The 20,460-nt window shown below is 36.8% G+C and overlaps 1 protein-coding gene across 1 annotated transcript in view; it reads right to left on the minus strand.

Annotated features, from left to right (window-relative positions):
• Window positions 1–20,460, minus strand: part of mtor (mechanistic target of rapamycin kinase) — a 277,393-nt gene that overhangs the window by 169,944 nt on the left and 86,989 nt on the right. Inside the window, exons 25-28 of the mRNA XM_061985591.2 lie at window positions 16,880–17,026; window positions 14,389–14,531; window positions 12,729–12,891; window positions 11,252–11,397 (exon numbers count right to left, since the gene is read on the minus strand). Of these exons, the coding sequence (XP_061841575.1) occupies window positions 11,252–11,397; window positions 12,729–12,891; window positions 14,389–14,531; window positions 16,880–17,026 (599 nt within the window). The remainder of the gene's footprint in view (window positions 1–11,251; window positions 11,398–12,728; window positions 12,892–14,388; window positions 14,532–16,879; window positions 17,027–20,460) is intronic.

Genomic DNA, 20,460 nt, shown 5'->3' on the forward strand with positions numbered 1-20,460 from the left:
TTTGAGAGCCAGAACAGACAATTATTAGAGCTATGAATCTTTGGGCGCCACACGATTCGGTTCGATTCTTGGGGGTAACGATTCAGTTCGGAATCGGTTCTCAATTCAAAACGATTCTTGATTCAAAAGCAATACTTTTTATTAACACTGGGTGCCAGTTCTATGATTAACTACATTCCTCCATAAAACAGACAAACATCTCTCATCAATTTTTATATTACTTAAAAGAAAACTGGTTTTGTTTTATAAAATGCTACCCAAACATTTAATAAGGTCAAATACAAATAAGACAACAAGAAAAGTATATTTTCTAAAGTGAATCTGCAGATATAGGTCCCCTACATCAACAATATGATTTTCCCGAGTAGCCGGACAGGACAGATTGAAAAAATCCCCTTAATACCAATACCTAGCTACGAGGATGAACGATGAGTCAATGTGATCTGCAACTTCATTTAATGTGGTCCGACACGCTACTTACTGCTGTTTGCCACCTGGTTTAGAGTGGCCCTCAATAAAACCCAGTCTGACACCCCTGCCGTACATTGTGAATGATTGTGGGCCGCCACAAAATAAACTCAGACAAATAGAATTAGCGCTACCTGAACACAGTTCTTACGCACCTGCTTTGCCAGAGAATAAAAGGACAGAGAGAGCAGCCAACTGAGCAACTTTGTGGACAATTGTAGCGAATATTCGCACCTCTACCAGTATATGTATTTGTATTAAGGGTGCAAAATAAATATGAGCGATTATGACATCACACTGATAAATCCAATAACATAAATATAGATCATTAACTAGGCTCGAATGAGACAAAATTAGGGTTAGGGTGAGCAAATCAAGTGCTCCTTTTTTTTCTTCAAACATGGCTTCTATTGTGTGGTACTTCTTTACAGGAAGACATTTCATGAACTATATGTTTACTAAAAGTGCTTTAAAAATACCAGAAGAAGGGAGGGAAAAAAATCATTTAGCTTCAACACATCAAACATTATCAGCCACCTGAAAGGCCAGAATTGCTACGACTGTGTTTTGAAAGCCCACGAAGACGAAGAAGCTGCCCCTAAAACAGCCGAAAAAAAAAAAAAAAAGCTTGTTCCTATTGTCACAAGTTTGAAAAGTGCAAAACGTTTTCCACAGACGACCAGAAGACGAAATTAATCTGGGATTTTATCATGGAAATATATATAAAATTATATTATACTTAAAAAGTGACAATACATAAATATATAATAAATACATGGAATCCTTGCAAAAAAATGTTTTTTTTAAATAAATTATTATTTTTCCAATTTCATAATAATTTAAACATATTTTGTAATACATTGTAAATGTGTACTGATATTTAAATTTCTAATATATGTTTTATGTTGAAGAAACAGCTATTTTATTTTGGTATTTTAAATCAATTTAAACATTTTTTATTTAAATTTAAAAAGTGACAATACTTTTCAGTTACTTAATTACTGAGATGATTCTTTATGAGAAAAAAAGTTACAATAAATAAATATACAAGAATAAATAAATATTTGCAAATAATAATTTTTTGTAAAAAAAAAAAAAAAAGTGCATAGTTTTGATTTCAGAATAATTTGATATTCAACTGAAATATGTTCTCTTTGGATATAAAAATAATATTATAAAAATAAAAAAATAATAAAAAAACATTTAGATTTAAAACAAATTGTAAATGTGTACTGATATTTATATTTCTAATATGTTTTTTATGTGGAAAAAAAACCTATTTTGGTATTTTAAATCAATTTAAAAAAATCATAGGCTCCAGCACCACCGGCGACCCCGAAGGGGACAAGCGGTAGAAAATGGATGGATGGATTGATATTTAAATTTAAAAAGTGAGTACTTTTTAGTTACTTAAAAAGCTGTCATTAATAACAGATGATTCCTTGAGGAAACAAGTGACAAAAGTGACTATAAACAAATATATAATAATAAATAAATAAATCCTTGCAAATAATTATTTTGTGAAGCAAAAACAAAAAAAATCTCATATTTTTGATTCCAGAATAATTTTATATTTAACTTAAATATGTTCTCTTTGGGTATACAAATATTATAAAAAATAATTAAAAACATTTGGATTTAAAACATAAATTGTAATAAATTGTAAATGTGTACTGATATTTACATTTCTAATATATTTTATTGTGGAAAAAACACCTATTTTATTTTGGTATTTTAAATCAATTAAAAAAAAATCATTTAAATTTAAAAAGTGGCAATACTTTTTAGTTGCTTAAAAAGTTGTCATAACCGAGATGATTCTTTATGAGAAAAACATATTTAACTGAAATATGTTCTCTTTGGATATGACAATAATATTATTAAAAAATTAAAAACAATGTTAGATTTAAAAATACATTTAAAAATGTGTACTGATATTTCAATTTCGTATAAAATATATCTATATATGCGGAAAAAACATTATTAATTTAATATTGGTATTTAGAAAATTATATTTCAATGTAAAAAGTGGCAATACTTTTGAGTTACTCAAAAAAAGTAGTCATTGAATCTTTCTGATTTGGCCGTTAAAAGTACTGTACGGAATATAAAAACCTAATTAAGGAGTGGAAGAACATTAGTTTTACAAGGAGTGAGACCTGCTCACTGAGCTCCATGAAGGTGGACATGTACGACCAGGTGTGCACACCTTGAAGGAGAGTGGGTGTTGTTGCCTCAGTTATTACTCGCTGATCAAACACAAAGATGAGGTATAGTGAGGGTGGTGTCACGGCCTGGGGCTGCATGAGTGATGCGGGCACTGGGCAGCTGAGGGGAAATATGAATTCCATCACGCACTGCACTATTGTGCCAAGATGAAAGGGATGGAGAGGACAAATATGTCTCCTCCACACCTGAAGCCAATTGGGGGTCAACCTCAAGTTGAAGTAAAGAAAGTGTCGACCAGTGACGTCATCATGGAGGAGTGGGAGAGGATTCCAGTAACAACCTGCTCCATTCTATGCCCAAGAGCACGGAGGCAGTCCGAGATAGCACGATATCATCACATAAAGGACAAAGTTTGGACACGTGGACTTGGACGTATCTTGCCAGTTACCATACAAACTCCACTACTCTTGAAGTGGAACTGCACTTTTTGTGGACCCATACACAATCCTGAAGTAAGACAAGAACACATGTTTTCCTTTTCTACGCATTCTAAATCGTAAATAAACATTAGCAAAAGTCAGCTAACAATGGAGTCAAAGGGAGTCGCTCTACCCAGCCTATAAAGCGCTCCTAAAAACCTCTATAAACATTTAATACACACGCTGGAAGTATATACAGTATGTAATGTAGTAACACTCATAACAACATGTAATATTTACGTATTTTGATCAGTTTAAGCAGATGGCTGTGTATTAATTTCAGAGAAGCATCAACAACTAGGGATTGAAAGATTACTTGGCATTCGCCATTTTGACGTATATACTGTAGATATCAGCCTTCTTTTATTGGTACCAGCCTATATATATATATATATATATATATATATATATATATATATATATATATGTACAGTCGCAATCAAAAGTTTACATACACTTGTAAAGAACATAATGTAAATGAATAAATGGGTTATACTTGTATAGCGCTTTTCTACCTTCAAGGTACTCAAAGCGCTTTGACAGTATTACCACATTCACCCATTCACACACACATTCACACACTGATGGCGGGAGCTGCCATGCAAGGCGCTAACCAGCAGCCATCAGGAGCAAGGGGTGAAGTGTCTTGCCCAAGGACACAACGGACGTGACTAGGATGGTAGAAGGTGGGGATTGAACCCCAGTAACCAGCAACCCTCCGATGGCTGGTTACGCGGCGTGGCGAAGTTGGTAGAGTGGCCGTACCAGCAATCGGAGGGTTGCTGGTTACTGGGGTTCAATCCCCACCTTCTACCATCCTAGTCACGTCCGTTGTGCTTTGAGTACCTTGAAGGTAGAAAAGCGCTATACAAGTATAACCCATTTATCATTTATCATTCTTTAATAGTATTTTTAGAAAGATCGGTGGGCCGTTAAAAAACTAGCTGTGGGCTGCAAGTGGCCCCCGGGGCCGCACTTTGGACACCCCTGGTGTTACATCATCATTCAATGTAGTCATTATTAACTCTTTCCAATACAATATTAATAAGTTTCATGTATTTCAATGAGTAGGTCCAATAAATTGTTACTGTATTCAAAAATGCTGCAGTAATCAGAGGGTCTTTAACACAAACCCTTGCCTCCATTGTTGCCGTGACGACGATCAGATAGCGCATGGGAGTTGTTTCTTTTCCTTCAAACGCAAGTCAGGACTCATTAGAGACATTTGGCAGCGGTCTCTGAAAGGAGGTGAGACGCCCCCATCATTCATCATCATCAGCGCTCTCGACAAATTGAAAACAGGACCGCCGAGAAGTCTAAAAGTCGTCCGAGATGAAAACGAGGCAAGCGTCCAATTAGATGCCTTGAAAACAGCTTTCTGCACGCCATTCCCGCCCCCCCAAAAGGTAAATAAAAAAAAGAGAGAGGGAAAAGATGACGGATGAGTTCCACAGGTCATGGCACAAAAGGCTAACGAGTCATGCCATAATTGGACTCAGAGTCAGACAAGTTACAATCAAACATTTGTATCAATTAAAGTGACTTAACAGTTCCCAAAACGCATCATTGGAATGCTCCTCTGACTTAAAGGTCACACATTATAGAGTTTTTTTACCAAATGTTAATAGATGTCAGATGTCCCACAATAGTCCATAGCGAAGGACTTGATGCTGGAATTTAGACCGTCGTTTAAAAGCAATCCTTTGTGTGTCTGTAGCTTTAATGCTAATGAGCAGAGTTGGTTTACAAAGGTACAATATGTCTTCAAAAGGAGCTGTTGTTTAGTTGTTCTCAGGGCTGTCAAACCATTAAAAGACTTACTCTAAATTGCTATAAGTCGTGACTTTTTCCCTATACTTTGAATCCTGCGGCTTATAAAACGGTGCGGCTAATTCATGGATTTTTCTTCCATAATGCAAACAGTTTTAAAAAATACAAACAAGCAAATACACAAAGGTGTTATTGTTTGTGCTATGGCGCCATCTTTTGGAGGAGTAACCGGAAGTAGAAGTCCTGTTCTGTTTTCTAATCAATTGTCCATAGCGTTTCTACTCGTATGGATTTTTCATTCTTCACTCCAGGCAACGTTTGTAAATGTTACAATATAACTAAAACAATTCTTACATAGTAAAGCGTCCCATGTGTGATGTCTGTAGGAGTGTTTACATGCATATTTGTACGTGCTATCGTAATGTAAGGACACCAGCCTCGTTAGCATTAGCTAATGTGCTTACATGTTTACGAGTGTCTTTGTGAGTATCATTAACTTACAATGACGTTCTTTTTGTATTGTTTCACTTTCACAAATTCCTCAGTAAATTCACCAAAACGTCCCCGTGGAGTTATTGAGTCTGTTTAGCTGATTGGAGAGCTAGCTTGCGCAGCTAGTGGGTCCATGCCAATGACTTCTGTTTTGTTTGATCAGCCGTTTTACTGCCGTGTTACAGACACCGTTTGGAAACAATTACGGTATGTAAATAAACATTTATAGAATATTTCTATGTGAATAACTCATTTCACAACGTATATATCTGCGACTTATAGTCCGGTGCGGCTAATATAAGGAAACATCTTTTTTCCTGCTAACATTTAGTGGGTGCGGCTTATATACCGGTGCCCTCTACAGTCCGGAAAATACGTTAATTCAACAGTAAGCTGATAATATCAACCAGGCTCTCCAGTTGTGTTATATCTTTTCATTTGCAAGTATGCATTCATTTCCGTTTGTCCTGGGTGTGTTGCCGTGGTCAGGAAGTAGTCTTTTGCCATTGAGTTGAATGTGCCAATCTTGTCTTTTGTTGTGTCCTATAAAGTGATTATACTGTAAGTATTGCATTTATTATTAGAGGTGGTGAAAATAATCGATTCTCTGATGCATCATGATTAGAATGTGGACGATTCTGAATCGATGGACAAATGTCCAAACATCAATTATTTAGGTATGTTAATGTAAGTATTGTACTGATTACACACCAGCTGTTTTTAGTGTAACGTGCATCTTAGTTGTCTCTTGTTTTAATGTTAGCATTTAAGCTAGCTAGCAAGATAACACTAGTCCTTCTATTAGTTCATCAAAGTGTGCTTATCAATCACGGTTTTTCCATCATTTTAATTTAATACAATGAGACTAGTTTTACAGCGGTGTCTGTGTATGTAGTACAAAGGCCCACACATGCATGTATGGAGCTTATCCACGCTGGATAACTGACCCACTTAATTTTCATTTATCGTTTGGTTCATCAACTTACAAATATCAGCCCTGAAATGTTGTGTTCTCAGTCAGGCTTACCCACGTTACTTTCTAAATTCCAGGACCAATCACTATGGTCAAATCTCTAAAACTTATTTAAAAGGGTGGAAAATACTAGGAGACTTTAAATGCACCACTCTTCTGAAAGTTTCATGAAATTGCTGCTGGTTTTTGGCGTAATTGTGCTAAATTGTTTCGGCACTTCCTGTTTGAAAAGGCCATGAAAAGAACAAATAGAGGTGACCAGATACTTATGCTTGGTACCGTACATGCAAAAGCACAATTGTCAAATGAAGGTACAGATTACCCACGCAAATGGCTGCATATTGTAAGGCTTGCACAGCCCGTGGGTACATGACGATGACTTCTGTTTTGTTTGATCATCCGTTTTACTGCCGTGTTACAGACACCGTTTGGAAATAAATAAGGTACCGGTATGTAAATAAACATTTACAAAATGTTTCTGTGTAAACAACTTATTTCACAACATATATATCTGCGACTTATAGTCCGCTGCAGCTAATATATGGAAAATGTTTTTATTCTGAAATTTAGTGGGTGTGGCTTTAATTCTGGTGCACTCTATCGTCCGGAAAATACAACAATTGTGATTAATTGCATTTTGTCAGCAGTAGACTTGCGATTAACCATCAATATCTGTCTTCTTTTGCAGAAGAGTCCTCAAAGATTCTTCTGTTGTAAGTCTATCTCAAATAAAATTGAAGATTAACAATTCATATTCAAACTGAGAGTTCACTTTCCGTATGTGATGGATAAGAAACAGGGTGGTTTTATCGTCTTTGAGCAAAACTGAAGCCAAAGTTAGTCACTTCTAAGGCGTTGCACTTTACTTACATGTGGGAAAATATTCCCCAAACAGTACAGTAGACAGATCATGTTTATGTTATTAACAACATGGGACTGTACAACATGTTTGCTTCTTGCAAATATTTGTATAAAGTATAGTGCTGTTTAAGGAAAAGTTTGCTATTTTCGTAGTTTGTACAAAACCCAAAAGCAGTGAAGTTATCACGTTGTGTAAATGGTAAATAAAAAGAGAATACAATGATTTGCAAATCCTTTTCAACTTATATTCAATTGAATAGATATAATAATGAATATTTTTTGCAAATATTAGCTCAATTGGAGTTTGATGCCTGCAACATGTTTCAAAAAAGCTGGCACAAGTGGCAAAAAAGACTGCGAAAGTTGAGGAATGCTCATCAAAGACTTATTTGGAACATTCCACAGGTGAACAGGCTAATTGGGAACAGGTGGATGCCATAATTGGGTATAAAAGCAGCTTCCATGAAATGCTCAGTCATTCACAAACAAGGATGGGGCGAGGGTCACCACTTTGTCAACAAATGCCTGAGCAAATTGTTTAAGAACAACATTTCTCAACCAGCTATTGCAAGGAAGTTAGGGATTTCACCATCTACGCTCCGTAATATCATCAAAAGGTTCAGAGAATCTGGAGAAATCACTGCACGTAAGCGGCAAGGCCTGGGACCTTGGATCCCTCAGGCGGTACTGCATCAAAAAGCAACATCAGTGTGTAAAGGATATCATCACATGGGCTCGGGAACACTTCAGAAAACCACTGTCAGTAACTACAGTTGGTCGCTACATCTGTAAGTGCAAGTTAAAACTCTACTATGCAAAGCCAAAGCCATTTATCAACAACACCCAGAAACGCTTCCCTGGGCCCGAGCTCATCTAAGATGGACTGATGCAAAGTGTAAAAGTGTTCTGTGGTCTGACGAGTCCACATTTCAAATTGCTTTTGGAAACTGCGGACGTCTTGTCCTCCGGATCAAAGAGGAAATGAACCATCTGGACTGTTAAAAGCTCAAAGTTTAAATGCCAGCATCTGTGATGGCATGGGGGTGTATTAGTGCCCAAGGCATGGGTAACTTACACATCTGTGAAGGCACCATTAATGTTGAAAGGTACATACAGGTTTTGCAGCAACACATGTTGCCATCCAAGCAACGTTATCATGGACGCCCCTGCTTATTTCACCAAGACAATGCCAAGCCACGGGTTACAACAACGTGGCTTCATAGTCAAAGAGTGCAGGTACTAGACTGGCCTGCCTGTATTCCAGACCTGTCTCCCATTGAAAATGTGTGGTGCAGAAGGGATACTGTTGAACAACTTAAGCTGTACATCAAGCAAGAATGGGAAAGAATTCCACTTCAAAAATGTGTCTCCTCAGTTCCCAAACCTTTACTGAGTGTTGTTAAAAGGAAAGGCCATGTAACAGGGGTAAAATGCCCCTCTGACATCTTGTTTGCAATGTGATGCTGCCATTAAATTCTAAGTTCATGATTATTTGCAAAAAACAACCATTAAGTTTCTCAGTGTGAACATTAAATATCTAGTCTTTGCAGTCTATTCAATTGAATATACAGTTAGGTCCATAAATATTTGGACATTGACACAATTTTCAGTATTACAGCTCTGTACAACACCACAATGGATTTGAAATGAAACAATCAAGATCTGCTTTAAGTGCAGACTTTGAGCTTTAATTTGAGGGTATTTACATCCAAATCAGGTGAACAGTGTAGGAATTACAACACATTTTTAATGTGCCTTCCACTTTTTAAGGGACCAAAAGTAATTGGACAATTGGCTACTCAGCTGTTCCATGGCCACGTTTGTGTTATTCCCTTGTTTTTTTCCCCATTTATTTCATTTACAAAGAGCAGATAAAAGGCCTAGATGGCATTTCAAGTGTGGTGTATTCATTCGGAATCTGGGAAGGTCATCTCTCAATATGAAGTCCAAAGAGCTGTCACTATCAGTGAAGCAAGCCATCATTAGGCTAAAAAATCAAAACAAAGCCATCAGATAGATAGCAAAAACATTAGGTGTGGCCAAATCAACTGTTTGGTACATTCTTAAAAAGAGAGAACACACTGCTGAGCTCATCAACACCAAAAAACCTGGAAGACCACGGAAAACAAGTGTGGTGGATGACAGAAAAATAATTTCCCTTGTCAAGAAAAAGCCCTTCACAACAGTTGGCCAGATGAAGAAAAGTCTCCAGGAGGTAGGTGTATCTGTGTCCAAGTCAACAATTAAGAGACGACTTCTCCAGAGGAAATACAGAGGGTTCATCACAAGGTGTAAACCATCGGTGAGCCTCAAAAACAGGAAGGCCAGATTAGAGTTTGCCAAGAAACATCTAAAAGAGCCTGTGCAGTTCTGGAACAACATCTTATGGACAGCTGAGACCAAGATCAACTTGTAGCAGAATGATGGAAAGAGAAGAGTATGGAGGAGGGAAGGAACTGCTCAAGATCCAAAGCATAGCACCTCATCAGTGAAGCATGGTGGTGGTAGTGGCATGCATGGCTGCCAGTAGAACTGGATCCCTTATATTTATTGATGATGTGACAGCTGACAGTAGCAGCATAATGAATTCTGAAGTGTTTGGGGCAATATTATCTGCTCATATTCAGCCAAATGCTTCAAAACTCATTGGACGGCGCTTCACAATGCAGATGGACAATGACCCCAAGCATACTGCGAAAGCAACCAAAGAGTTTTTTAAGGCAAAGAAGTGGAATGTCCTGCAATGGCCAAGTCAATCACATGACCTGAATCCGATTGAGCATGAATTTCACTTGCTGAAGACAAAACTGAAGGGAAAATGCCCAAAGAACAAGCAGGAAGTGAAGACAGCTGCAGCAGAGGCCCGGCAAAGCATCACCAGGGACCAAACCCTGCGTCTGGTGATGTCTATGGGTTCCACACTTCAGGCTGTCATTGACTGCAAAGGATTTGCAACAAAGTATTAAAAAATGACAATTTTATTGATGATTATATTAGTTTGTCCAATTACTTTTGGTCCCTTAAAAAGTGGAAGGCACTTATAAAATGTGTTGTAATTCCTACACCGTTCACCTGATTTGGATGTAAATACCCTCAAATTAAAGCTCAAAGTCTGCACTTGAAGCAGATCTTGATTGTTTCATTTCAAATCCATTGTGGTGTTGTACAGAGCTGGAAAACTGAAAATTGTGTCAATGTCCAAATATTTATGGACCTAACTGTAAGTTGAAAAGGATTTATAAATCATTGTATTCTCTTTTTATTTACCATTTACACATTGTGACAACTTCACTGCTTTTGGGTTTTGTAACTCAAATGTCATATCATATGCAACAACATAACGTTAAAGAGTGGGACCAACATTAGCACAGATGTGTGTGCTAAAGTGCCAACATTACACCCACAGTTTTCCCAGCAACATCATGCGAGGTGAGCATATTCCGTGATGAAACGTCTGTAGCTATCTGAAAGACAGCTAGCAGAGCTCTGGCCCTTTTAAAATGTGCAGCAAAGCCTGGTTGTTTTGGTTTCCTCTCCGTGAAGTGGTGAGCGTGTACATTGAATGTATTCAAATCTGTCAAAACCCCAATCACTTTAAAAATTAAAAATTAGTACACTGTAAAAAAAGTCAGTGGATTATACTGTAAAATACTGGCAGCTATGTCACCAGAATTGTATTGTAAAAATAAACAGTTTGATGCATTGAAAAACAACAACTGTAGATTTTACAGTAAAATTCTCTTGACTGAGCTGCCAGATTTTTACAGTAAAATCTACATAGTTTTTTTTACAGCGTATATATTGTTTTGTTCTAAACAATTTGTAATCATATAGGAGAAAATGGTGATGTGGCTGACATAATGGATATGCCTTCAAAATTATGTGACGGAAATGAAGGAAATGAGAAATCCTAGATGAGAGCAGGTCATGTGACTAATTGTTTTCCAAGGCCCAGCAGATGAGAATATGATACGCAGACATGCATTAAGCGTACTCCTGAACACAAATATTCCTGCAGTTAGGAAATGAGAGCGCCTACCTGATGAGCGACTCCAGGATGAGGGGAGAAGCACCTTTCTGGAACTCCAGCTCTTTGTAATGCAAAGCCTTGGCGTACGCGCGACATTTGGCGGCCCTTTCGCCGAGCAGCACGATGCCGTTGTCGTCTCTCAGAGGCAGAGGACCCTGAATGAGCAGCAAACGGTACAAAAAAAATTCAATATTGATATTTACACACTGTAAATATGCAAAGCTTTAAATCACAACATTGATTCATCCATTCATTAGTACAAAAATATATACTTTATAGTGTTAAAAATGATCAAACATTCTATTTACATCAACATTTTTTTAACTGAGAATAAATATTTTTCCCTTTAAAAATAATCAATTTCATATTTAATTGAAAAACATACAGCATTAATGTGGGGAAAAAAGACATTTTATGTCATCTAAAATTGACATTAAAAACCTTTTGAAATTTGAAAAATGACAACACATTTTTGGAAAAAAAAAATCTCCCGTTTTGACTTTGTAAAAAAAAAATGTGAAAAATTATTTGATATTTAACTAAAATATGCATGGATTTTATCAACATGGATATACAAATATTATGAAGATAAAAAAACAACATAAAAATATTAGATTTTAAAATATATTTAAAAATGGGTGTTGGTATTTTATTTTGAGGTTTTTTAGTTGTCTAAAAAAATGTTTTGTATTTTTTATTTTGCTATTTAAAAATCAAGATAAAAATCATAATTTAAATTCTTGAAAAGATTACAATTGTTTTGTTTTTTTAAATATCCTAATTGGATGTTCCATTTCTGTTAATATAGATTTAAAAATGATCCCTAGTGTGTAAATGTGAGTGTGAATGTTTTCTATCTGTGTTGGCCCTGTGATGACGATTTTTTTTTAATGTTAAAACGTGTACCGGTCGTCATATTTTTATTACATTTTTAATCTAGCAAGACAATTAAAACAAATGTGTAGTGATATACAACTACGATTACAAATGTATATATATATTTTGGTATATATAAATATTAAAATTTAAATTATATTTAGAAGTGACAATATGTAAATAAATAATAATACAAAAATATATCCTTGCAAAGAGTTGATATTTTGTAAAAATAGTTCTCTCATTTCACATTTGCAAAGAAAATTGTTCATAATAATTTGATATTTAAATGAAAGATGTTCTGTTACGAGATATATAAATATTATGAAGATAAAAAATTAATAAAAATACATTAGATTTAAAAAATACATTTTAGAAATGTGAATTGAAGCAAAGCATAAAATATGTACTAAACATTTATTTATGTGGGGAAAAAAACACTTCTTTGTATTTTAGTATTTAAAATGACAATATTTAAATTAAAAAAGTGACAATCAAAAAAGTAGTCATTGATTATGGAGACAAATCTTTATGATTTGTCGTTAAAAGTTCTATATGGAACATAAAAAACCTTTTTAGGGAGGCAAAAAAAAGGAAGGTGAGTTGGGACCTTGTCACTGTGCTCCATGAACTCGGCCAGGTTGAGCAGCGTCTGCGTGACCTCGGCGATGTCCTGCGACGTGAGCGCCAACTCGATGCTGCGGATCAACTCGTCCTGCTGGTCTTCGCTCAGCTCCGACCAACAGGACAGGAAAGCGGCGTTGAAAAGATCCCTGAGGACAAACAAGTCTTTGGTGCCACGTGGTTCTAAAACATTTAAACCTGATTTCTTATTATTCTATTCATTATAAAAACTATTCCATCCTTGCATCATCTCAGATATGGTACGACACTTTGCAGTCTGTAATAGGAAAAATAAACTTTACGTTTAACTCTTGAGAGATTCTACTTTTTATGGCTGTGTTGAGTTTGTCATCTGTTCCTGAAATGGGCCTCAAACGGCTACAAATACCATAAAGGTACATTTTATTCCAGATTCATCCTAACTTAAACAAATGCTATTCTTTGTCATCATTTCAATTGTTATGTTTGTCTACCATTTGTCACACTTTTTTTCCATTCAAAGCATGCAGCAAAATGTCACACCTTTTCCCCTTCTTGCAAGTTTTTTGTTGTTTTTGGGTTTTCTTTAAAAAAAAACAAAAAACGGAGCAATGCAAACATATTGGCCACTTTATTGTCATCATAATTAACAATAAAAATAAGGGTTTTTATTGTATTCTATACATTTGAGTCAGGCCTCTGCCAGTTAACAACACCCGTTAAAATAATATTGACGCAATCAATTTAATGACCCGACAATACTGACAAAATGTTTTTAGGAAGCTGAGACTTTTATAACAATTGTTGTAAATTTGTTACTGTAGAAAAAATAACAGTACATGAAAATCAACATTGCTGCTGAAATCAGGGCACAGTAATAATAATAATAATAATAATGACAATGACGATGATGTGATAGTAATAATATGAATTAAATCAAATGAAATTATTTCATCTACACTCACGTTTTATTTTTAATCATAATTATTTTTATGATGATTTTATTTTTGCCTTCTTGTCATTTTTGCCTTTGCCTGTGTATAAATCATGCTCTATAGATACACTTGACTTGCCTGATAATAATAACAAAAATCATAATGCATCATAATAAAAGTAATAAGTGAAAATAATAATGAAAATGTTTTTTTTTTTAAACAATACAAGTGATAATAAATAGTAAAATAGAGATACAAGTAATAATTGCAGTGGCAATAATAATAATATAATAATGATAATAAGTATTAATAATACAGTAATCTTGTAATAAACTAACAGTAACAGTAATAATAATAATAATTTTAAAGATTATTTTAAGGAATTGGGGTGGGGTTTGTTTAAAAACATGCCTGTAAAACGGTTAAAAAAAACAAAAATATAATGAGTATTTAATGTATATTATTCAGGCTGCAGTAGTTAAAGTGGGGAACACATTTACTGTATATAATATTTGTAATAAAGTTTTGGGGAAGCTGACATGTTTTCGTCATGAGAGTCAAGTTAGTGAGGGGATTAAAAACCAAACCAGAAAACTCTGCTGGTCAATCGCTTGGTTGATCAATCAGAAGTGAAACTTTCATCTTCTTCCTAGCGTACATTTTGGAGCAACCGACGAGGCAAAATCTAAACCGGCCAGGAGTCCTGACACCTTACGGAGTGTGTGAAGGTACCTGGCCAGCGGGATGTAGGACTGAGCCAGTGACCAGCAGGACCGCAGGGACGGGGAGGAAGACTCCTTGAGGAGGACAACGCTCAGGCGCCTCAGCCACTCCAACCAGTCGTCTTTGGAAACCTTTCGAACGGCGCCCCAGGCCTGTGTACGGGGGAACACATTTTTACTTAGACAGATGTTTTTTTTCCCTCCCCCGCCATTGTTTACCTACACCCGTCAGCAATCCTGTTCTGTCTCCCTGTAATGTTTGTCTGATATTGAATGGGATTGTGCTGAAAATTTTAATTTCCCCTCTGGGATTCATAAAGTATTTCTGACTCTGATGTAACTTTCTGTTTGTAAAATATACACTATATTGCCAAAAGTATTTGGCCACCCATCCAAATGATGAGAATCAGGTGTCCTAATCACTTGGCCCGGCCACAGGTGTATAAAATCAAGCACTTGGGCATGGAGACTGTTTCTATGAACATTTGTGAAAGAATGGGCCGCTCTCAGTGATTTTCAGCGTGGAACAGTCACAGGATGCCACCTGTGCAACAAATCCAGTCGTGAAATTTCCTAGCTCCTAAATATTCCAAAGTCAACTGTCGGCTTTATTATAAGAAAATGGAAGAGTTTGGGAACAACAGCAACTCAGCCACAAAACGGTAGGAGTGTGAAATTTGGTGGAGGATGAATTATGGTGTGGGGTTGTGTTTCAGGAGTTGGGCTTGGCCCCTTAGTTCCAGTGAAAGGAACTTTGAATGCTCCATTTTGGACAATTCCATGCTCCCAACCTTGTGGGAACAGTTTGGAGCGGGCCCCTTCCTCTTCCAACATGACTGTGCACCAGTGCACAAAGCAAGGCCCATAAAGACATGGATGAGAAAGTCTGGTGTGGATGAACTTGACTGGCCTGCACAGAGTCCTGACCTGAACTCCGATAGAACACCTTTGGGATGAATTAGAACGGAGACTAAGAGCCAGGCCTTCTTCACCAACATCAGTGTGTGACCTCACCAATGCGCTTTTGGAAGAATGGTGCAAAATTCCTATAAACACACCCCGCAACCTTGTGGACATCCTTCCCATAAGAGTTGAAGCTGTAATAGCTGCAAAGAGTGGACCCACATCATATTGAACCTTATTGGTTAGGAACGGGATGGCACTTCAAGTTCATATGTGAGTCAAGGCAGGTGGTCAAATACTTTTGGCAATATAGTGTATCTTCTGTAATCTAGTAACAACATTTCATGATTAAGATCCATAAATGAACATTCTTAATAAATGACAGTAGAATTAGCACACATTTGATTGAGGAGTCATAGAGTAACCACCTAGCATTTACACTTTATGTGTAGTATTGGAGTTGTCTGACTTTTTGTGTGGCCCTAAACGCATCAGTGGCTGAGATGACAAACTGGCGCAGTTTGTAAATGGTAAATGGGTTATACTTGTTTAGCGCTTTTCTACCTTCAAGGTACTCAAAGCGCTTTGACACTATTTCCACATTCACCCACACATTCACACGTTGATGGCGGGAGCTGCCATGCAAGGCCCTAACCACGACCCATCAGGAGCAAGGGTGAAGTGTCTTGCTCAAGGACACAACGGACGTGACGAGGTTGGTAGTAGGTGGGGATCAAACCAGGAACCCTCTGGTTGCTGGCACGACCACTTCTCCACGCCGCAGTTATTTGACAGTTATTTAAACATAACTCCTAAACCATACATGCAAAATGGCTAGTAATGCCTGAAATAATGTATCATTGTAAGTTTTAAAAGAAACATACGATTTTGTAAGGTTTGCAAATACAAAATGTTCTTACAATCCTGAGATAATCCGAAAAAAAGCAATACAAATTTATTCAAACATAACTTCAAAACCAAACATGCAAAATGTCTAATAATGCCTGGAATAATGTATCTTTGTGTGTTTTACAAAAAAAATATCTTTTGTAAGATTTGCAAAGACACAAATTAGTTTTTTTACTCAATATGACAGTATATCTGTCATACTAAATATGAAAGTTATATAGACATAACTCCAAAACCAAACATGCAATATGTCTAAAAATGTCTGTAATAGTGTATCTATTTGATTTTTACGAGAATCAGGTGTTTTGTAAGGTTTACAAATACAAAAATGTATGCCACAAAATGAGCAGTTTTGCTAGATAGATGTTTTTTACTCATGTTTTTGTTGTGGTCATGACCAAAAATGAAACGCGTTTGCTCCGTGAAAGTGTTGGATGGAATTGATGTCCTTGTTCAAGCATCCTGAAAGACGTCGCAATGAACAGTGTTGATGATGATTGTTTTATCTGTTAGGGGCGCTTGTCGTCAGCTGTCACTCACAGTCGCATTGCAAAATCCTACAGAACAAATAGTTATGCTGTTTACAGTCAGATTGGATCTATTTTGTGCACGGCATAGAGCACACCTTAAAGGTAACGTTGCCGACACCCCCAAACAAAACTATTGTTTTTGTCGTCGCTCTCTCTGACCTTCTGGAGGGCGATGGTGCTGACGTGCAGCTTCTTCATTGGGCCCGCCTCCACGGGGCCGCTGACCAGGGCGTCGCCTTGGTTACCGCGGAGCTGGCGGTGCTGGAAGATGAGAGGGTTCTCTTCCTCCTCTGCCAGAGTGTAGCCCTGTTATGAACACACACACACACACACACACACACACACACACACACACACACACACACACACACACACACACACACACACACACACACACACACACACACACACACACACACACACACACACACACACACACACACACACACACACAGTTGAACAAGTGCACACCCTTCCTAGCTAATGATTAGCTAATTATTTGCATATGTTGCAGAGAATGTTTTGCTTGATTACAGTATTGTTTGCATCAATCCAACATGAGGTGATGTGTCTGGAGGCCTTACGCATGCAATCAATGTCACTTAGAGGAACTGTGCCAGTAGAAACTCAGGAAAACTAGAAATAATGGGAAAAAATGATCTGTTTTTCCTGCCTAACAACAAACCAATACGCTAATATTTGTTATTAGTATTATAAAATTGTATTAGTATTATAATATAACATATTATTATTATTATTTGCTCCAGTGCTAACCGTACAGTCACTGAGAAGCCAGTGTTTACCCAATAACGTACAATAGGTAAAACTTCACATTCCAGGTGATTGGTGTGCCACTAGTCATGTTACACCAAACATTGATTGTATTATGTGTTTTACAATTTGAGCTTTGAGCAGCGGGCTTCCGTAGTTTAGTCAGCACAGAGTGCAGAGCAGTTTTGGTGAATAATGTATATTAGGGGTGTTTTTTTTAATCAAGAATGGAGTTTGAATCAAATCGTGACCACCAAGAATCGAATCAAAGATTCACAGCCCTACTGTACATGTCTGTAAGTGTCAATTTTGTTCTGGTAAAATCTCGTATGTTCAACTATGCTAATTTTCGTTAGCCTGTCCATTGTATGTTAGCATTAAGCTAGTAGCATTAAAGCCAACTTTTATCCTGTATGGTTATTTCAGTTTATACCAAACTGTATTGTTGATTTAAAATGATTCCTACATGTATGTGTAGGTGTATATTAATGTACTTTCCTTTGTGTGCTGACTTTAACACTAGCTTCATAGTGGAGACGAGAGATCCACCGAAATGTTTTTGTAGTCCTTTCAACCGGAAGTAGGAGTGCCGTTTCCGTCTTCTAGCCGTCCACAGCGGTTCTACACGTATGGATTCTTCATTCATCACTCCAAGCAACGTTGGTAAGTCTTACAATATAACTAAAACAATTCTTACTTATAAAACTGTCCAATGTGTGATGTCTGCAGGAGTGTTTTCATGTATATTTGTACATGCTATCGTAATGTAATGACACCAGCCTCGTTAACTTATATGCTAACATTAACTAATATGCTAACACATTTACGAGTGTGTGTTAGTTTTATTAACTTACATTGACATTATTTTTGTATTGTTACACTTTCACAAATTCTTGTTTTCACAAAGCTGATTAGAGAGCTAGCTTGCGCAGCTAGTGGGTCAATGACGATGACTTCTGTTTTGTTTGATCAGCCGTTTTACTACCGCTTGTTGGGTTAGGTATATTAAAACCTATATGGCACCAATTCCCGGTACCGAGGAATCGATCTAATTTTCGATTACATCTGGATAAAGCTTTAAGTTTTTGTTTTTTTTAACATTATTTCTGAGGAAACGTGGAACAAGTATCCATCCATCCATTTTCTACCGCTTGTCCAAGTAGCGACATAATATTTTATGCGGCGCTAATGTTGTGGTTAATTTAGCAGCAAAAAACATCAAACACTTTTATTACGTGTATCCAAGAGGAGCATCAACATTTGCATTTCAAAATATAGAACATTTGCGATCAAAAGTTTACATACACTTGTAAAAACATAATGTCATGGCTGTCTTGAGTTTCCAATACTTTCTACAACTCTTATTTTTTTGAGATAGAGTGATTGGAGCACATACTTGTTGGTCACAAAAAACATTCATGAAGTTTGGTTCTTTTATGAATTTATTATGGGTCTACTGAAAATGTGAGCAAATCTGCTGGGTCAAAAGTATACATACAGCAATGTTAATATTTGCTTACATTTTTTTTTCATCTGACCATATAACTTTTTTCCAGAAGGTCTTATCTTTGTCCATGTGATGTCAGATGAAACAAAAATTGAGCTGTTTGGCCACATTGCCCAGCAATATGTTTGGAGGAGAAAAGGTGAGGCCTTTAATCCCAGGAACACCAATCCTACCGTCAAGCATGGTGGTGGTAGTATTATGCTCTGGGCCTGTTTTGCTGCCAATGGAACTGGTGCTTTACAGAGAGTAAATGGGACAATGAAAAAGGAGGATTACCTCCAAATTGTTCAGGACAAGCTAAAATCATCAGCCCGGAGGTTGGGTCTTGGGCGCAGTTGGGTGTTCCAACAGGACAATGACCCCAAACACACGTCAAAAGTGGTAAAGAAATGGCTAAATCAGGCTAGAGTGAAGGTTTTAGAATGGCCTTCCCAAAGTCCTGACTTAAACGTGTGGACAATGCTGAAGAAAAAAGTCCATGTCAGAAAAGCAACACATTTAACTGAACTGCACCAGTTATGTCAAGAGGAGTGGTCAAAAATTCAAGCAGAAGCTTGTGGATGGCTACCAAAAGCGCCTTATTGCAGTGAAACTTGCCAAGGGACATGTAAGCAAATATTAACATTGCTGTATGTATACTTTTGACCCAGCAGATTTGCTCACATTTTTAGTAGACCCATAATACATTCATAAAAGAACCAAACTTCATGAATGTTTTTTGTGACCAACAAGTATGTTCTCCAATCACTCTATCACAAAAAAATAAGATTTGTAGAAAGTATTGGAAACTCAAGACAGCCATGACATTATGTTCTTTATAAGTGTATGTAAACTTTTGATCGTGACGGTATACACACCTATATATATACATATATACACATAGGTATGTATATACAGTATACACACATATATACACACATATATATATATATATACATACATACACAGGTATGTATATATACACAAGTACAAAAGCTGTACACAAAAGCTGTACAAAAAAGCATTGCATCACTTGGGAGCGGAGAAGTCGGCACAAGAGTTGCCATATTCTTTTAAAAAGTTGGTAGCGTTGTCACTGTGCATCAGAGAAGCCTACGTAAGCACGCTGCAGTGTCCTTCCATTTAGTCCTTTCAACCGGAAGTAGAAGTGCTGTTCCGTCTTCTAGCCGTCAACAGTGTTTTTACTCGTATGGATTCTTCATTCATCACTCCAAGCAACGTTGGTAAGTCTTACAATATAACTAAAACAATTCTTACTTACAAAACTGTCCCATGTGTGATGTCTGCAGGAGTGTGTTCATGCATGTTTTAATGACACCATCCTTGTTAGCATTAACTAATATGCTAACACATTTACGTCTGTGTTAGTATTATTAACTTACAATGACATTCTTTTTGTATTGTTTCACTTTCACAAATTCCTGTTTTCACAAAGCTGATTTGAGAGCTGGCTTGCGCAGCT

Source organism: Nerophis lumbriciformis, linkage group LG23 (assembly GCF_033978685.3).
Source record: "Nerophis lumbriciformis linkage group LG23, RoL_Nlum_v2.1, whole genome shotgun sequence".
Classification (NCBI taxonomy): Eukaryota; Metazoa; Chordata; class Actinopteri; order Syngnathiformes; family Syngnathidae; genus Nerophis; species Nerophis lumbriciformis.